This window comes from Sparus aurata, chromosome 7, assembly GCF_900880675.1.
Source record: "Sparus aurata chromosome 7, fSpaAur1.1, whole genome shotgun sequence".
NCBI lineage: Eukaryota > Metazoa > Chordata > Actinopteri > Spariformes > Sparidae > Sparus > Sparus aurata.
Genome location: NC_044193.1, coordinates 8,244,041 through 8,263,049, shown reverse-complemented (window position 1 = coordinate 8,263,049; position 19,009 = coordinate 8,244,041). Strand labels below are relative to the sequence as shown.

Here is a 19,009-nt window from a genome sequence, read left to right as displayed (position 1 = left end):
TAGACAAAACTAGTAGACTAAATCTATTTCAGAAATGGGTTACTGTACAGTCATCATTTCAGACACACTTTAACGTGGGTTTTTATGAACAATAACTAAGGCTCCAGCTTTTCGCATTAATGCTTCTTAAAAGATGTCAAATCCTGGAGCTTATTACCAAGAAGCTATGAGTCCTTGATTTAAGGCGACCCTCGCCTGAGCTCGCTCGTGTGATAGCCAACTGTGATTAACACTGTCCTTTCTCTGACCATCACTATAATGAGGACAAAAAGTCACCTTTACCTCACGCTTCAGCAGAGGACATTGTATACGATGATTCGCTTTTGAGAAGATTGCAGCCCTCTGCTTACTCAAACATCCCTTGTCCTTTGTCTTCATGCCAGCATTGCCTTTTGCAGTGTGGATGTGTGCGTCAGCCAGTGACAGTCTGCGAGCCGTGCAGGGAGCATATAACTAAGGAATCGGATCCATGAGTGAGCAGTAAAGAGACTCTGAGTCAGAGGAGACGGAATTCACCAGAGCCCCTGAGTGCCCTTTCCGTCCAAGTGTCTACTTGCAAACAAACAAGATTAATGTGTTGTTGTCTGGGCTTGTTTGAGGTGTGAACTTTAAGGAAGTATGGGAGGAATACAGGAAATAAATAAGAAAATCTGAACAATGACTACGACGTAACAAGGGCCCGAAGTAATGCAGGTAGCAAAGAGAGGATGGTGTGTCATTTTGTGTCTGGGTTTGAGAACATTGCCTTATCATTCAGTTATTCCCCTTAAATGGCATTTCATGATACATTTACATTTCAAGTAATGGAAGAAGGTTGTTTGGAGGTGATTTGTGAAAGGTTGCTTCAGGAAGGAATGTCTCACTTTATGAACTTGGATCATTACCAAGCTTTGGATTTGTGTCTGGACATTGCGCCATCACTCACTTATCCCAAAATAAATTTGGTGTCTATCTTGTCTGTCTGCCCTGCTTTCCTCGCTGGCATTTCCATCGTTATTATTCACCACATGTCTCCGGCTAATATGTTTTCACACAGCAGTAAGCTCATCTCCCACACGGCTGTCATTTTAATGGTTGTTTGTCCGATAGGGGAACAGGAACTAACAGGGGAGGGTTATTAGCAAGGTCGCCTATTGTTCTATTGTAAAGTCCAATGAGAACTGTGCTCAGACAGCTGGCCCGGTAGATTTGTAGCCTAGACAGAGAGAGACAAAGATTCAGGCTTTTATACAGAATGCCTCCCTGTCTTTCTGTATCACCTTGGCAATAATATGGCGATCTTTCCTCTGGCAAGGGAGAGCTTTCCCCATGAAATTGATTTCTGGAAGAAAGACTGTTATTCTCTGCATAAACATAGTCGAGTAAAACCTCTCTGGTCCCCAGTAGTCAACAGTATTAATGCTTCTCTATTGCTCTCTTGTGGTTTCCCTGCTTCTCTGCATCAACACCTCTCATTTTTAAAGTGAAACATGACTGGTTTCTCAAATTTAGGCCTGGTGTTTTTTATAAAATCCAATTCAGAAACCAGCAAGGTCCTTAAATTGTTTTTTTGTTTGTTTGTTTTTTTCTCCAAGTATTTACCACTTCTTGTGTGAAATGGCCAAGAAAACATTAAAAGTAGAGAAACTAGTTTATTGTCAGGATTGGCAGTAATGAAAAACCTTGAAGTTAAACTGTATGAAGCATGAAATAGGTTTTATATTTTATTCATTATTACATTAAGAATAGAAACAAATGCTCAAGAAATAAAACCATGTAGAAACATAACATCATGTATACTTGTAGAAAAATCAGTACAAAATTTAAACATGTCAACATTGTTAAAATGCTCATATAAGAATTATTTTGAAGCTTTACAGAAACAGTACAGGAACACAGGTGCAGTTTACTGTTGTTTGTCACTCATTCAATCGCTGGTGGTCTATAAATAATCGTCCATTACAACAAACATTTAATCTTAGCACCATTATGACACATTTATTCAGATTTTGTGTTGTTAGTGCAGTCGGAATTAGCTGCCATTTTCATTTTATACTGTAAGCAAACTAAAACCATCCTTATGTCAGTGCAGGTTCAAAACCTTTGTATTATACAGTTCAATTAATGAAATTGGGTTTTTTAGTGGACCCCTGAAACACCTGCAAAACATTTATCCTTTTTCATTCATTCTTGAAATCTATTGTCCGTATAAACTGAGCTAATTCAAAGTGAAGGTGTCCCCTCGTCTCAGCTCTACCTCCGACTCTAAACTCTGTTGTGTTGGCGTCACCTTGGAGGTACAGTTTCTGACTTCGCCTCTCAGCTCAGACAGCTGCTGAGTGTGACTGGAAAGAGTCCCATTCATTTGCAGAAGAAGACCATTGGACTGTCCTTCCAGCTCCTCTCTGATTCTCTCAAGGTCTTCTGCCAAGTAATTCAGGCCCTTACACTGGTCCTCCACACTGGCGACACGCCCTCCAACCTCAGTGACCTCTTTCTGGACTCCCATAGCTGTGCTCCGGCACCCTTGGACCTCCTGAGCGAGTCGCCTCTTCATCGTCTGCAGCTCACCTTTGAGTCGCGTCAGCCTGCGCTCACCTGCCCCGAGCATGGAAGCTTGATGTCCAACCAGCTGGACCACACCCTTTATCTGCTGGGCCAGACGAGCCTCTCTCTCATGCCAGGTGCTGTTGCTTTGACCCACCTGGTGGACCACTGTCCCCAGGGAATCTTGGAGGTCTCTCAGGGTGTGGTTGACTGAGCGGACATTGAATTTGAGTATTGTGAGCTCTCCCTTGATGGGATAATCTGCCTCTGCTTGTTCCTGCTCGTTCCTGTGAGTCAGATTTTTCAGGATGTGCTGCAGTGTGACATTGAGGTTGTTCAAACGGTCGTCTTGCAGGTTGAGTACCTCCTTCAAATTCTGCTCTGATGCCAGGTTTGTACTTGGTGCTGCAGAGTCTCCCTGGATGGCGGATGGGTTTTGAGGTGAGGAACAAGAAGTGGAGCAGAGAATCTCAAGGCTGCTCAGGTGCTTTTTCACTCGGTCCACATCCACCTCTAGTCTCCCTCGGAGGGACTCCAGCTCCGTCTCCAGAGTGGGGACAGCATGACCCTCCAGCAGTGCGGGTGCAGTGACATTACCCAGCTCCTCCAAAGCTGTCAGTAAACGGCCCTCTAGAGCCCTCAACTTACCCTCCATTCTGTCCTCCAGACCCTGTCCTGTCTCAGCTTTGTATGGGATACCACTTCTCCTTCCAGACTCATTACCTTTAATCTTCCCAGTCAGGTTGAGCTTTGCCTCCACATACTCAAGACGCCCCGCAAGCATTCCCTCTATGTGGTCCTTGTGTCCACCCAGTTCCACTCTCAGGTGGCCCTGGGACTGGTTTAGGCCTGCCACTGATGTTTCCAGCAGCTGCACCCTTTCTGCCAGTCCACTCACTCCACCACAGCAGCCATCTGCAGCCTGTAAACCATGTATCTGTGCCTGGAGGCTTCTCAGCTCTGTTCTTAAGTCTGTGTTACTTTCCGCCAGAGCATCTTCCATCTGCTCCTGCCTCTCACCTTGCTCCCTCTGGCACTGACGACGCAAATCTCCGGCTTTCTCCTCACATCGGCCCTCTGCACTCTCCACACGTTTCTCAAACCCACCAAGAATTTCTGTCCTGGCTTCGCTCAGCTTGGCGTCCATCGACTTCTCCAATTCACTCTGGGCATGTCCCTTGAGATTGGCAGTGGAGTCTGACACCACTCCTCTATTCGACATCTTCTTCAGTGCTCCATCATGTCCCATCACTGTTGCTTTAATCTCCTGCAGCTCTGTTGTCTTGGCTTGCAGCTCTGTCCTGAGCTCCTCTACTCTCACATTTAGTTCTGTGAGGCCTGGAAACACGTGTCTACCATCTAGACCTCCTATCTCAGGATCTTCTCCAGGAATCTCTACAAACCCCATAGTGGATGGACTGGAGGCTACAGCTGGAGCAGGAACAGGACCAGGGGCTGCAGAGAGCAGAGCCGACAGCATCCTATTGGCATCCTCTCTCAGCGAGGCTCGTAGACTGTCCTCCAGCCCATTCACGGTTCCCTTCAGGGTCTCCAGACCCTGGTTCAGACGTTGAACATCCTCCTCCATTCGAAATATTCGTTCCTCTGTCTCACTGTCAAGGGTCTGGCCTGAAGAGGGAAAAATTGCTATTAATATTGGAGCCAAAGTCATAGAGTTTGGGGTAAATTTCATGGCAAGTAGGTGGTAATTATCAAGTAACTTTATTTGCAATTTCTTAAAAAGGGAACTAGAGGTGGATTACTTTATTGTAAATTACCAGTCATATTCTGCTTTTTTTCCCAATAAGAAATTAATAAAAAGATGCTAATTTCTTAAATACATTTCCAGGACAATCCCAACTTCTTTCTATCCAACTTCCTGCCAGCAGGCGAGAGAGAGTCTGATTGTTGAATAAGTCAGAATCTCAATGATTAAAATATGTACTTTAGTTTACTGACCTGCAGAAGTCAGACAGAAACTAGTTGGGATTTTCCTGGAAATGTATTAAAGAAATTACCATTAATTGATTAGCTTATTGTTGGGAAATAGCAGAATATTATTGATAGATAATATTGGGGTAATTTTCAGTACACTGAATGGTAATTTGGTGGTAATAAATACATTTCAAATATGTTGCTTGGGAATAACCACCTACCTATCATTCCATTTATGGACCTTTGAGAAAATGTTGTATTGGTCTTTCTTAATACTTTGTGAGGGGAAAGGTTTATGCTCAGACCTATTACATAATCAAATGCACTTTCCAGAAAACACAGAAAATTACTATGTAGTGTGGAATAAGGACACACCTATGGTCTCACTCTCAGGCTGCTCACCACCAGAGAGAGGCGCAGGGATTTTCACTGGTACATGTTCCTCTGGTACATGTTCCTCTGGTACATGGTCCACTGGTACATGTTCCTCTGGTACATGTTCCTCTGGTACATGTTCCTCTGGTACTTGGCCATGCTCATGCTCAAGCTCATGTTCGTGTTCTGGGTCGTGCTCTGTGTGATGTGGTTCCTGGTGCTCTGGCATCGGCTCTGGCTCAGACGGAAAAGGCTCAAAGGAGGTGTCAGGGTAGGCGGACCTTGGAGGTCCAAAGTGGCGCATTGGATAAGAGTTGAAGCCGTTAATGGGAGGTCCTTTTTGGCTCCATGGGTTGGCCTTCACAGCAGTGTTAATAGGAGGGCCCTTGAACATGGGACCCTTGAACATTGGACCTTTGTACTGTGGGCCCTTAAACTGTGGGCCTTTCATTGGTGGGCCCTTGAAAGGTGGCATCATTTTCATGTTGTGTTGGTAAACTGGATGTCCTTCCATACAGCCATAACCAGAGTACCCAGGACAGCAGCGCCACTCCAGCTCTGTGACAGTTTTATGTGCCACCTTGTAGAGTGGTTTGTACATCAGACGATACCTGAGGGAAACAACCAGCTGTTAATAATAAACATGCACTCAACTGTGGTATTTTGTACCCTGAAGTTATGTGGAGTTTTCTTTTATGTTAAGGCACATCAACAGGAGATAAAAGCTGTTGTTACTCACTGGAGAGTTGGACATTTCTGACCCCAGGAGCACTTGTTGTACTCAGCTTTTACATACGGGGCTGCCCCGTCCTGCACGGTGAAGGACACTGTTTTTTCAGTGACATAGGCACAGTGGTTCCTTTCAGAGAGGAGAGAGTAAGAGACAAAGACAAGGTGAAACACATTACTATGATTTACATATTGAAATATAAAGTCTTTCGTGATGCAGACAGAGAGACAGAACTTACTTGTGTCTGCTGGTGGGATTCCCTGGATCATGGTGTTGACTGAACCCAGCTTTATACTGGTTAAACTGGAACGGTCTGTAAAACTTGGTTTCGACCAGCGACAGAAATAAAGTCATAAACACAAAATGACTCACAGCCGTCACAAAATGCATCCTTGAATATCCTCGTATCAAAAATCAAAAGCTTGGAGAAAGGAGTCCTCAAACTGAGGTGAAGGTGATCTCAAAGAAGAAAAAGTAATCCACCACCAAGGGCAAATATTACCCTAAATATTCCTCTCCGATCACTTGAAATGGAAATGACTGCACTGCTAAAAGATATCTTAAAAAAGGCTTAAAAAGTAATTGAGTCTCTTTAGTTCAACCTTTTTGACTATGCTATGAAGCAGAATGCCACCTTGTGAGCATTGACCCTAACACTGGCTGTGGGTGTGGTGGACTGTGTTGGAGTGACAACAGTCCACTGTGAGTTTGGTGGACTACAGACGCCACTAATAGGGCTCCACTGGCACCATCTGCATATCTCCTCCCACTCAACCTCCCTCAAAGTAACACCAAGGTGACGCCCGGAGGAGAGAAGAGAGCCCTCTCCTTCCCAGTTTGAGTTATTCCTGTGGTTTTCTGTATTACGCAAGTTTATAGAAAGTCCAGTTTTTATTATATGTCTAGTTTGGATGCCACTCTACCAATCAGAGCAGAGGCTGAATTCCCATGAGCTATTTTCCCATGCTGACATCACGGCAAACCAGAGGGGAAGTGGCTCATCACATCCAGAGCGTAGAACATGAAGACATGTCCCAAAATAGCCTCTTTCTTTGGCTCAAATAAAGAATAATTCAATGACAAAGTGAATGTAGTTTTCAAACCAACAGTAGAAACTTTCTTTAGGTTTGATTTCAGTTGATGTGGTTATGGTCAGGTTAGGTTTAGGCACAGAAACCACTTGTTCTTGGTGAGGAAAACACCACGGTCTGGCATGAAATACCTATTTTTGTCACTACATACACAGCTGGAAACTGTCTCAGGGTATCTTAACTGGTTTTAGACCTACAAATGTCGAAATGAGCCTTGAACTGAAGTTACTGGCTTAGCAGCTTTCTTGCCCGTAACTCCACCAACATCCCCTCTAACTCCCAATTTCAAAGTCAAGTCATAAACCTGTGCGAGATCTGACACTGATTGTACAAATGTCAATATTGTACATATCCAAATGGGAACTTATCGACATATGAACTAGAAACATTTTATTCAGGTGACTTGGCTGAAATTATGCTGATATATAAACCCAAACAATAATAAGAAAAGAGACAAAGTTCAAAGAAAACAAACAAGCGAACAATACAAAGAGAAAAGCAGGGAACGAGAAGTTGGGTACAGTCTGGAATAAGGAAAACTTATTAACAGCACAAAAACATCACCATCATTTAATTCATTTTGATGTCAAGGAAAATAATTTGTTGATTATTAACACCATAAAATAAGATAAAATAGCCAGGTTTATGGAGTAGAAACAAATGATTTTTGAAATTCTTTCAGTAAAACTGTCCATGGAGAAAATACATGTTAACATAAAGAACAGTTATTTAGATTATGATTAAGTCTTAACCTTATAGGTCTTTTTTTCACAGAAGACATTTTGACATTCCGCAGTAGGAACAGCACGGGTGTGACCAACAAAATTAATGATGACTGAAATCCAGTTAGCTGCTTCAGCTCCAGAGTCCTGCTGTTGTTCATGCTGGCTCTCTGTCACACTGTCACAGCTAACTGGGACACTTGATTACAACAGAGCCATAAGTAATGTCATTAGTAACACCTGTGCTGCTCCTGCTGTGACGAGGCAAAATATCTGCTGTGAAAAGGAGCTGAGAAAAGTTTCTCCTTCAAAGTCACTTCTACATCGTCATACCCAAAATGTCAGTCATTGTTAATGTCAACATTAAGTTTTCATACAGTGTAATTTCACACTGCAATTAATTATCCAATCACTATACATTAATCTGTCTAAATGAATCATGTAGTCTATATACAGCATTAGAGTTTACGCCCATCACACTTTCCATGAACCAATGATGCAATGGTGGAAAAAGTATTCAGATTTTTTTACTGAGGTAGAAGTAGAAATACCACAGTGTAGAAATACTCTGTTACAAGTAAAAGTCCTCCGTTTGAAATTAAGAGTACAGAAGTAATAGCATATTACTACACAAAATATATCATGTTGAATTAAACCTGTATGCCACATATGCTCGATGCAAGGTGATATTGTTTAGGTTGTATGACGGATCGGCCGTCTCTCAAGAGAAATCTGTGAAACATCTTGAGCTGTTTTTCTTCACACATGCACAGCGGCACATATTCAACCCCGACCTAACAGCAAACCTCCAGGAACGGGAACAAACACAAATAAAAAGTCTGTGTTGAAGGCTGTGACAGTACACACCCATGCCTGAGTGCTTCGCCCCACAGGCCCACGCATTCATTCACAACACAAGTCTTTGTACAGTTCACCGCCCCGAGTGTAGACAGAAACCTCTGCACTGGACCTCAGCTCGAACACTTTATGTTTAAAAAGGCCATTTAGATGGAGACATGTGCTCATCGAAATCAGTTTACTTGAACAATTTGCAAGTAAAACATTGAATTTGAGATATCAGCCTTTGGAGGACAAGCGTAATACTTTTGTAAATAAAATGAAAGCCAATAAATTAAATCAGGATGAAGGTAAAGTTTTTGAAAGCTTTGACATTTTCCTTTTGGCCTGTCCTTCACTTTTCTTTCAACGCTGTATCCTATTATGTTGTAGAATGAAGCACTGAAAAATATGTCATTTTAAAAATAAACCACAGTTTTCAACTCAATAATTTGGAGGTCTGTGTTTCAAGTCAGCTTGTACTTTTTACTTCATTATGTTTTTCTGAGAGCTGTAGTTACTTTTAACTTTTGAGATTTAGCTTTTACGAACAAAGAATAACAACAACAAACAATGGAAGATTTTAAAATGCATTATTTAATGTGGTTCCAAACCCTTTTGAATTATGACCCCTTTGAAAAATCACTGTCTGTTCGGGGCCTTTTGTCATGTTTCAGATGGCTGTGTTATTTTTAATGTCACTTCCACCAAAGAGATATTGCCTCTTTAAACTTTTCAGATACTTTATTTAAAAACAAATAACAATATGCTTCTCTCCATTTTGCCTGCACACAGTGCCCACACTCTTTTGCCCAGCTGTCTTTTCAATTCAAACTTTATTTCAGACTGGCAGAGGGTCCACAGAAATAAAAAACAATAGACAATAGACCAGTAAAAAGAACGGAACAATTATTCCTTTAATTTGATAAAATCAGTAGGTTGTGTTTTCTAAGCCTTGATGTTTACGAGAGCTGCTCTTCCTCCCGCTGATTAAAGCCTTTATGATGCTCTTCTCAGGTTCATCCAAGCAGCACGTAAAATTATACATCAGATGCCTTAAAAGAGCCTCACATTTACAAATACCAGATGACACAAACAGGTCATGTGTAGTAAGTGCTGATAAACTTCTATGTATTTTTTGGACTTTGCATATTCAACCCATGCTTGCGAGGTTTTTTATCCAGGTACTCCGGTTTCATCCACCATCAAGACATGTGCCTTTGGTATTGTAAAAACAGAGGCTGAAAAAACTAAGATTAAATTGTGCTGATCAAATATGAACCCAATCCTGTTCATTGTCAATTTCATACCTAAAACGTTTTCCAACACATATTTAAGTGTACTGATTGGCTGTAATATCATATTGTGTGTTTCCGGCTGACGACTTTACAGTTTCCTGTTTAAAAAAACGGACTCTGAGCCAAACCAAAGCACCACCCAACACGCAGTATTCGCCCATCAGAGGGAGTGCTTATTGGGCCGGTGAGGTGCATTCTGGTTGTTGTAGGTAGTAAAGTGTTGTTTTGATGCGTCACCATCAACAGTGTAATGATGTCACAGGGACCATTTTTCTGCAAAACAAGTAACATGTGGCTGACGCTTATTTACTTTTTTCTTTTGGACAATGTTAAATAAGCAATCTTACTTATAATGGAGCGTCTGACTCCTTCTGCCACCACTGAGCACATACATGTACAACAACCAGTAATACCAGACGTTCTTGAAAACTGTTTTGCTGTGACCATTGTGACATGACCTCATTATGAACAAGAGTGACACTGTGTCCATTATTTTGTAGGGGTTTTTTGACTGACCCTTTTCAGACACACACCCATTTCCTGTATCCTGTTTGTACCAGGTCCCACCTCTTCTACCTGGAAACACTCTCTTCAGTGCACTTACACAACACTGCGTGTGTGTGTTACATATTCTACGTGAGCTCTTTTTACTCTCTTGATGTGTAAACAAGCTCTCATTGTATGATGTGAAACATGTTGCAGAGCACACAACCGTCCAGGCTCGGACTTTCCGGTGCTGAGAAACAAGTGCAGCTTTATTCTGCAGGCGGTAGCGGCTCCACCCAGAGTTTTCCTTGAATGGCATCACACAGTCACAGCTGTTTTAACTTCCACTCACCTGCCCGTCATAGCGCATACATCATACTTAAGCTGTTCATGGGCCGCTCGACATCGACTCATTATGAGGACACATTTGCCTGCATGAAAAAACACTGCGCATAAGTCAAGACAAGGAAGTCTGTGTAACATATGGGCAGTTGAATTTGTGTTTGTCCCTTCTCGGTTTCTTTGTGTCTGTTTAGTTTTAACACAAGCGGTCTAAATTCTGAGCTGGCCTGTAAATCTCTTTATGTGTGTCTAGTCGGTGGTCTGTGTGGCTCTGGCTTTCCTGGCTTTTCAGCGCTGGCTGATATAACACTTTTCAGCATTTGTTTGAACTTGGATGGACTAACAAATGAATTTGGAGCAGCATCCAAAGAGCCTGGAAGCTTTATAACTTTTTAAGGTTTTCATCATGTTCTGAAGTCAACTTATCCAATATTATGAAGTGCTAAAACCCTTTTCTTGTTGTTATCTTTGACAACAAAATTAAATTCAATTGTGCTTTCTGCAGCTTCGTCATATCTCAAAAATGAGGCCTTTTCAATCCACTAAGAAACTGGAAACGGTCATTCATGCTTCGTTATATCACGCTCAGATTACTGTAACATGTTGTATTTCTGTCCCACTCAATACAGCCTTTCCAGACTTCGGCTAGTTTAAAATGATACATCATGACTACACATGAAATTGAAGAGAAGGGAAGCAAACTTTACGTTTCTTTATGTTGCAGCTTTGCATTTCTTTAATGTGAGTGTTCTATGTCTGTCTTGTGACAACGCTGTGCTTATGGTCTGGTTAGGTTAAGGCACAAAAACCTCTTGGTTCGGGTTAAGAGAATATAATTTTTGGCTTAAATGTTCTGTCAGGGTCACCATAAACATCTTCCCATCGATAATTTTTGTTTATTGTCGTCAAAAACACAGTTGGAAATTGTCCTGATGTCTGCTAATGATATCTAACGGTGTTAAACATACAAATGTTGAAATATCCCGTGGCCTCACACTTAAAGATGTTGAAATGCAGCCTCAACAGGCTTATTGTCTGTAAGTCCACCTCCTGATATGGTAATAAGGTAATAGCAACTGGCACCTGGGCTGAAGGGAAAGTTCACATAGCACCTATTTTCAGTATCTTTACATTGGTTGCCTGAACATTTTTAGATCAGGCAGGAGAATTCTGATTCTTCTTTTAAATCTCTCTTTAAAATTTAGAACTTTCTCCTCAATTGATAAATCCTGTTTTTATGTTTTAGCAATCTGTGCATGTTATATTATTGTATGAATTGTACTGTCGTCATATTTATCTGTAATTTGTCCTGTTGAATGTCTTTGTAAAGCACTTTTTAACTTGTTTTTGAAAAATGCTGTCTAAATGAAAAATTATGATAATACGCATTATTGTTATTAAGAACACTGCATGACCCAGATCTCTTCATTTATTCACCGTCTGCTCATTATACCAGTTTCTGAATAAACAGCTTAATCCATCAATGGCTGTGACCCGACTGGGAGAGAAGATACATAATGAATTAGAGAATACTGAGTCCAGTTTTAATTCATCAGATTAACCAGTAAAGAGGGAATGCTAGGAAATCAGGTTGAGAAACTGTTGGGAGTGGCCTATATCCGTTTTTATATGTTCACAGCTGTTTGAAAGAACAGGCAAGAGTGAACTTGATTGTGCGCTGGTGCATCTAAATGTATGTGCTTTTTTTTAAAACCTCTATACGTAAGATTGCTCTATTTTAGTTTAGTTACAGACATTTTCGAGGGAATGTTTCTGTCTTTGTCACCATCTGAAGAATGTGTTCATTAGACAAGACAAATGTTGGCCTGAACAAACCTAATTTAGTGGCCACATGAGAGCCAGAGGTCACGGCACACTTCACACGTTTGCCAAGAATCTCAGCTTTGTTTGCTGTTGCCAGAGTCCCCTTGGCAGTGTGTGCACATCTGGAAACGACCAACACACACACACACACACACACACACACACACACACACACACACACACACACACCTCCACAATGCTCTACAGAAACCCAATTATTTATACCCTTATCGTCGTTTCTCTTTTGGTACTTTTGGCCTTCACACATCTACGTTTATTTCAATGATTTGTTCAAAACTTTTTGTCCATAAATCTTTACTGTATCGTTTGTCATGTTTTTGTCATGTTGTCATGTCAGATGTTTTGACACAAATTCTATGATTGATAGTGGTAAATCTTGCAAACCCTTAATAAAATTTATCAAACTTAGATTTAAAACCAAATCTAACAAAACAAAATCCACCAGTAAGTTAATGTTTAACTGACAAAGAGATCTCCATAAAGTCTAAACAAAGAGAAGGTGGCTAAATGTTTAGCGCTGCACCTCAGATGAGCTTCCCCCCCTGGACCTCTAAACAAACAGTTGAAATGGGTGGAGATTACAGTTTGCATTAAAAGTCCCTCTGTATTTATTTTGTTGACTTAACAGGGACAGTGCACAGTCTCTTAGTCTATCCAGAGTTAGCTATAAGCTCATTTACAACTGTAGTGCCTGTGCAGCAGACAGAGACAACATCTCCAAAGCATCCAAACACAGTTATAAGACAAAACATAATCACTAAACAACAACAACATCGGCAATCTCAGCAACAGTGACATTAGAACACTACAGCAATAACAACCAGAGATTTGGAGTAAGTGTTTGTGTTTGTGTGCGGTGGGTACAAGGTCAGGTTGATTTCACCTTGAATTTCTAGTCAGTGAAGCTGCAGCTCTCTCTTATAAAACTCTTGAGAACTGAGAGAGGGCTGATTTGCTCTGTTGGTTGTCCCAGCTGTCCTCCCATTGTCTGAGTGCAGTTGTGTAAACTCTTTTAATGGGGAGGGAGCCAGACCATCGATACAATTTACGGTGGCCCTGAAGTGCAAATCACAACAACAAAACAGAAAACACAACGGCAAAACAGAAAACACAACAACAAAACAGAAAACACAACAACAAGACAGAAAACACAACAACAAAACAGAAAACACAACGGCAAGTCAGAAAACACAACAACAAATCAGAAAACACAACAACAAAACAGAAAACACAACAAAACAGAAAACACAACAAAACAGAAGACACAACGACAAAACAGAAAACACAACAACAAAACAGAAAACACCATGACATTAACCAAACCGGAAAAGGTAGGTACCGTTTTCTGATTTGCCGTTGTGATTTGCACTTCAGGGCCACCGTATAAAATACATGCTGATACTAATATATCTGTGATAAGCCAGTACCAGCTGATATTAGCATCCAGCAGATACAGTACATTAGTTGGGACCCCTTGTGAAGAACAAATATTATTCTAAAGCCACTATATTGAAGGCTTTTTATTGTTCCCTCCCTAGTTTGACTCTTTTTCTGACAATTGTTTGTTTTTTGAAATATTCTTTTTTTCCCATTTTCGAAAGATCACCTGACACAGTTCTCATCATATCTGTATTTCATAGAGCAGCCAGTCATCTCCTTCTCCTTAGACTGTAGTAGATGCCGTGATGAGGAGATAATAATGTGGTTATATCAGTTTCAGTTGCCTATATAGTCAACACGTTAGCAAACCAAACATCACAGTGAACTAGAGACACATTGGGCGCCATTCTTGATTGTCATAAACTGCTGGTCGATTTGAAAAAAATCAAAGAAACCTGACAAAGTGACGCATTTTATAATGTTGTTTTACATCATTTAGAGAGCCAACATTGAGCTGCTTTTAGTAAATACAGTATGGAGTGTGTATGTAGTTATGGATTTGTGAATATGTTGCTGCTCAGTACCAACAGAGTACAGTATTTCTCTGTACACAGAATGAGACTGCCCCCTTGTGTTCACTGCTGGTTTAGATGCTCGGATGAGAAACAGCCTTCTCGGTTCCTATCCTCTTTTTTTCCCAAATGCATCACCAGCTTCCAAAAGCGAGTAAAGTTACTGCTAAATAAGAAACGGTGAACTCTGCCTTGTTGCTCGCGGTGTTACAGTACAGTACTGTTCAATGTAGCAGACCGGGCAGGACTGACTGGACCGCTCTGGAAGGACCTTAAATATAACAATGATGTAAAAGAATTCCTTTATTAAACATAAAACAAAAGGCAGCTGCTGAGAGTAAACCTCAGATGTATACTATTAATATTTGAGTCTCTTTGATGATCCCTCCAGTGGAAACTATTAATTCAAGAGTTCCCTTTCATCTTTTAGCGCACTAACCAGGCCAAATGTGTCCATGCTTAAAGTTTAACAGGAGCCCCAGCGCTCCAGTCTGATGAAGAAGCTACTCCAACCCACACCCAGCCAATTAAACTCAAACCTAGTCAGCCCAGTTTATTATTCTTTGTGCAGTTTGTGACTATTTCCCAACTAGCGCTACAGCCAACATAGTTTGTTTTTGTTTTTTGTTTTTTTTAGAAATCAGAGGATGATCACCAGAGATGAATGGGAGGTTTTTCTGTGAGTGATTCAGGCTCTGATTGTGGGAGGATGTGAGAGAATGTCTGACGGGGCTGTTGTTTTCTAGTGCGGAGTAATTTTAAATAAACATCAACCACATGATGCAAAATCACAAGCAGCAGGGAGTTCTGCCTTGAGTCAACACTTGGCATCTTTCGCCTCTTGTAAGCCAAGAGAGGGAGTGTGAAATCAGGACACCATCGCAAAGTCTTACACCATTTACATTGCGAGCAGGGCAGTAACTTCATACAGAGAAAAGGTTGCAGATCCTGGAGAAAATTTAAACATCCACAATTTTGTTTTTGAAAGGAAAGATCGAACTAGTGATCGCCTTGCAGTGGGATCACACCAGCCCGTCAACATGTTCACATTCTGACCCAGGACTACTCAGAAGTCTTAACTACATACTCAAAACTGTCTTTGTGAAAATTCCTGCTACGATAAATAATAAACTCCCTGAAACAAGAAAACAGATATAATTCAACCTTTTTGAACTTCTGGTTCCCTCGACTTGAAGTCAATGTTTTTTCGATGTTTCATGCCTAAAATAAAATCTTAAAGTTCAGAGACTCATTTTGTTGTAAACATGAAACCTTTTGGCCAACTCAAGAATTTTGAAGCTTGAACTTAAAAAAAAAGTGGCTAAATGAGGCTACAGAGGTTGTCTGGGACATTAAACACGGAGACTCATTCACTCACTTCAGATGGACTTTAGTTGGAAACTGCTCTAACTAAATTTATAGGACAGTTTGTATATTATAGTGTGCTAGGAAACTTAGTGTGAGTGACGTCGAAGTAATCTTAGCCTAACGTCAGCTTTTTATCCAGAGATCATAAAAGTGGTGGTCATCTGTAAGATTATCTTGCTGATCATAAACTTGTGTTTATTTTCTACAAAAATCCAAGAAAGATGCAAAATCCCCGATGCTTTTTGTCGAGGGAACTGGGGCAACGCTAACATCTGAGTCAGCCTACAAAAATACATTATCGCTGCCGCTCTTTGTTGGTGTCTTCAGGAAACACAAATGTGAACCATGGGTGTTAAAAGGAAGAGGGCATTTCCTTATTTGTGGCACCCTGGCATGGACAACGCCCATCTTTGAACTCTGCCTTTATTTTTCACGCCTGTAAAGTTTCCTGTTATGGTTGTGATATTATCGCGGTGGCAAAGAAAGGGCCACACAGACATGCAAACACTTGGCTGGCAAAATATTCAAAACCGCTTCTGTGGAAGTTCTTGCTGGGACACATTTTACACAGACTCACAAGGTGAAGACATTACAAGCCGACGCTGTCACAACTGTTGACTATGTTGTAGTGCGGCATTCCAATAAATCACAGTCACAGAAGTTTAAGTAATAGAAGTAATTTACATTCTTATGTCATGTTTGTGGTGTGCGTGTGAATATGAAGCTGGAGCAGCCAGTTAGGTTAGCGTAGCATAAAGACTGGCCCGCCTAGCTCTGTCCTAAAACGCTCATTGTTTGTCGAATTCTCATTTATGGATTAAACAAAGGAGACATAACATGTAAACAAGTGAGCCTTTCTGTGGATGACGCAGTAGGTAGATTAAGTAACCTTTGTAGCTATACTTGGAATTACATGAGGTGTGCACTAGTAAGAATGACAAGAATGATGGGAGGTAAGCTGCCTCACAACATGATGGATGCATTAAAAATAACTCCAACAGAGGAATATGCAAATCGAGCAGTGTTTGTGCTCTTCAACGCTGCCCTGAGAGGACACCTAATCAGGCAACACGAGTAAAAACACACCTGCATGGAATATTTGAGAGAAGAGGCTTTGAGTATAATCACAGTGAAGGACACACATCCAGGTCCGACTTAATAAAAAACATTTATTCAGTGGTGATGCACTTAAATTATTTTCGCACAGAATGAAGACTTCTGAGTTAATGTAGTGAACTCTGTATTTATATATTTAACACTTCCTCAAACACTTGTCGTATCAATCTCAGGAAGAAAAGTGAATAATAGTATTTTCTTAAATATCAAACTATTCCTTTGAACTTTTTGATCTGGCGCAGTCTGAACAATAGCATACTGTATATCTGTGTGTTTGTTTAGTCTTTGAATTGTGTTTTATTAGATATCTCACAACAATGAGAATAAGTCTGAACTCCACTAGGGCGGTTTGTTCATATGTTTCTTAAATACATTTATTAATATTTTAGGGGGTTTGAGAAGTTTTTAAACTAAGGTCAAGAAAGATGTAACGTCTCCGTCTGTCCATCAGACTGCACACATTCATTTACTTCGCTCTCACGTTATTAATCTCTTTAATCAGCTCTCGTGATCAAACTGACCCCACGATAATCTCCAGCCATAATGAGGACAATCGTAGTTAAGTCTGAGCAGAAACTCTGTTTTTCTTCTGCTGGTTCCACTTTGATGACACAAACAGCTGCAGTGTCATGTCTCTCTTTTGCTGTTATGTAGATTTCAACCAGATTTCAAAAACCAGAGCACACTGATGCAAAATTATGAGATATTTATGAATAAACAGAGGAGAACCACAAAATGCACTTTAGTCCAGACGCTTCAGGGGCAAGTCCCTCTGAAGATCTGGTGAGATTTGTAGCAGTGGATAAACAAGATTCAGTTTGCCCTTGTTTTTCTTTAAGGTCTTTTTTTATATATATTTATATGTCGGCCTTATTTGCACTGGAAGATTCTTCCCCATCAGTCGCGTCCCTCCTCGATTCAGACTGATGACGAAGCACAAACATTATATTGAAAGTTCCTCTTACTCCCTTTTGTTGATGATATATGATCTGATATATGAATGTCAGTTAAGTAGATTCTCATTATTATTATCTTTTTTATTATTATAATTTATGTATGGGCCACATTACTGGAAGTCAAAAAGGTCCTTCTGCACCATCTTTTTATGCAGTGACCAAACTGAAAATCACATTTGTCCACATTGCATTGTATATTTATTTTCTTCTGATCCTCTAACTATGCATTGTTAACTTTATTTAGTAGTTGTTTCACTGTTAACAATGAGATGTTGAATAAATGAACCATTTATTAAGCAGTTGTTTATTTTAAAGTTGCAACTGATGTTTATGAACTTTTACAATTGTGATTTAAAGGACATTTAGTTTATTTAATCAAAGATATAGTATGTAAGAATTCTTCAACGAGACTGAAGTTCGCATGAATAAAACTTGTTAGTGAACATTTGTGCAACGGTACTTGTTTAATGGTGTTTTCACCACCAACAGGGCGGATCATTTGTGTTTATGTGTGTTACTCTTGCAGTGTTTATTCGCCCCAAACAGCCAGATTACTTTACTGTACATTAGTGGGAAGCTAATGTCAGCTAGCAAAAGCACACGGTGAGGTGTCTGTTGTTTGAATTTAGGTCAACTCTCACCAAACTCAGCACTCACCAGAAACTCCGGTTCTCTCTCTTCTGTCAGCTGTAGTTGGTTGTCAACAAGCCCCCAGGAAGACTCTCATCGTGTAACTGTGTCATTACATCATCACGTGATGCACTCAGACCCAAGAAGTTTTTTTTTCCATGTGAACGAAGCTGCAGTTAAACAGTGGATTCTTTTTTTTTTTTCTTTTTTTAGCATCACAACCCCCAGTCATAATTTGGGCCATCCAGTCAGATAAAATTGGGAAAGCCTTAGAGCCACAAAATTAATACCATTTTATTTCTATTTCTGTATATCCAAAAAGTATTCTGGCGCACATCGGGATACGACTGACAATCTTTTTTAACAGTTACATTTAAAACACGATGGAACTAACTACACGTTTTTGCATGCAACTTTGTCCTAGTCACTCAATAGTCAGCGGTTTCTTGATGTGTGCTTGAATATTGATATTGAAATAATTATTTTTTTTAATCTACAAACATTATTGTTGCCTTCTAGCTGCTACCAGAAGAGAAGTGCTGCTGTGCACAGGGTATATCCAGTTCATTTTATTTCTCCTGAAGTTAGCTGGTGGAAGTCTCGAGCGCATACGCTCTGTAGTCCTCACGACACAGAAGACCTGAGTTATTTTATAGCTCGGAATTTGAGCCATTTTGGCTTCATGCGTAGGAATGAACGGGCCTTCAACAGTGTGTCCAGATACTCGGCTGCCTACATCACAGAACATAAACTCCTGACAGTGGAGGTCGCCTCTGTAGATCGCTGCTGCAGTCAGGCTG

General features: G+C 40.6%; 2 protein-coding genes across 5 annotated transcripts in view; one reads left to right on the top strand and one right to left on the bottom strand.

Moving 5' to 3' along the window:
• samd10a (sterile alpha motif domain containing 10a) overlaps positions 1-19,009 on the top strand; it is a 60,064-nt gene that overhangs the window by 28,954 nt on the left and 12,101 nt on the right. The gene's annotated exons all lie outside the window — the stretch shown is intronic.
• On the bottom strand, positions 1,765-6,197 carry emilin3a (elastin microfibril interfacer 3a). The gene is made up of 4 exons (XM_030423783.1): positions 5,805-6,197; positions 5,576-5,695; positions 4,837-5,447; positions 1,765-4,155 (listed from the first exon to the last, which is right to left on the bottom strand). Exons 1-4 carry the CDS (start codon positions 5,954-5,956, stop codon positions 2,198-2,200), a joined length of 2,841 nt encoding a protein of 946 aa, XP_030279643.1. The 5' UTR covers positions 5,957-6,197; the 3' UTR covers positions 1,765-2,197.

What these genes read in the sequence shown, in the direction of transcription:
- emilin3a (XM_030423783.1), bottom strand. Translation starts at nt 5,956, where the DNA reads ATGCATTTTGTGACGGCTGTGAGTCATTTTGTGTTTATGACTTTATTT. An exon ending in AATCCCACCAGCAGACACAA is followed by an intron (nt 5,696 to 5,804) that starts GTAAGTTCTGTC and finishes CCTCTCTGAAAG; the next exon opens with GAACCACTGTGCCTATGTCA. An exon ending in CAGAAATGTCCAACTCTCCA is followed by an intron (nt 5,448 to 5,575) that starts GTGAGTAACAAC and finishes TGTTTCCCTCAG; the next exon opens with GTATCGTCTGATGTACAAAC.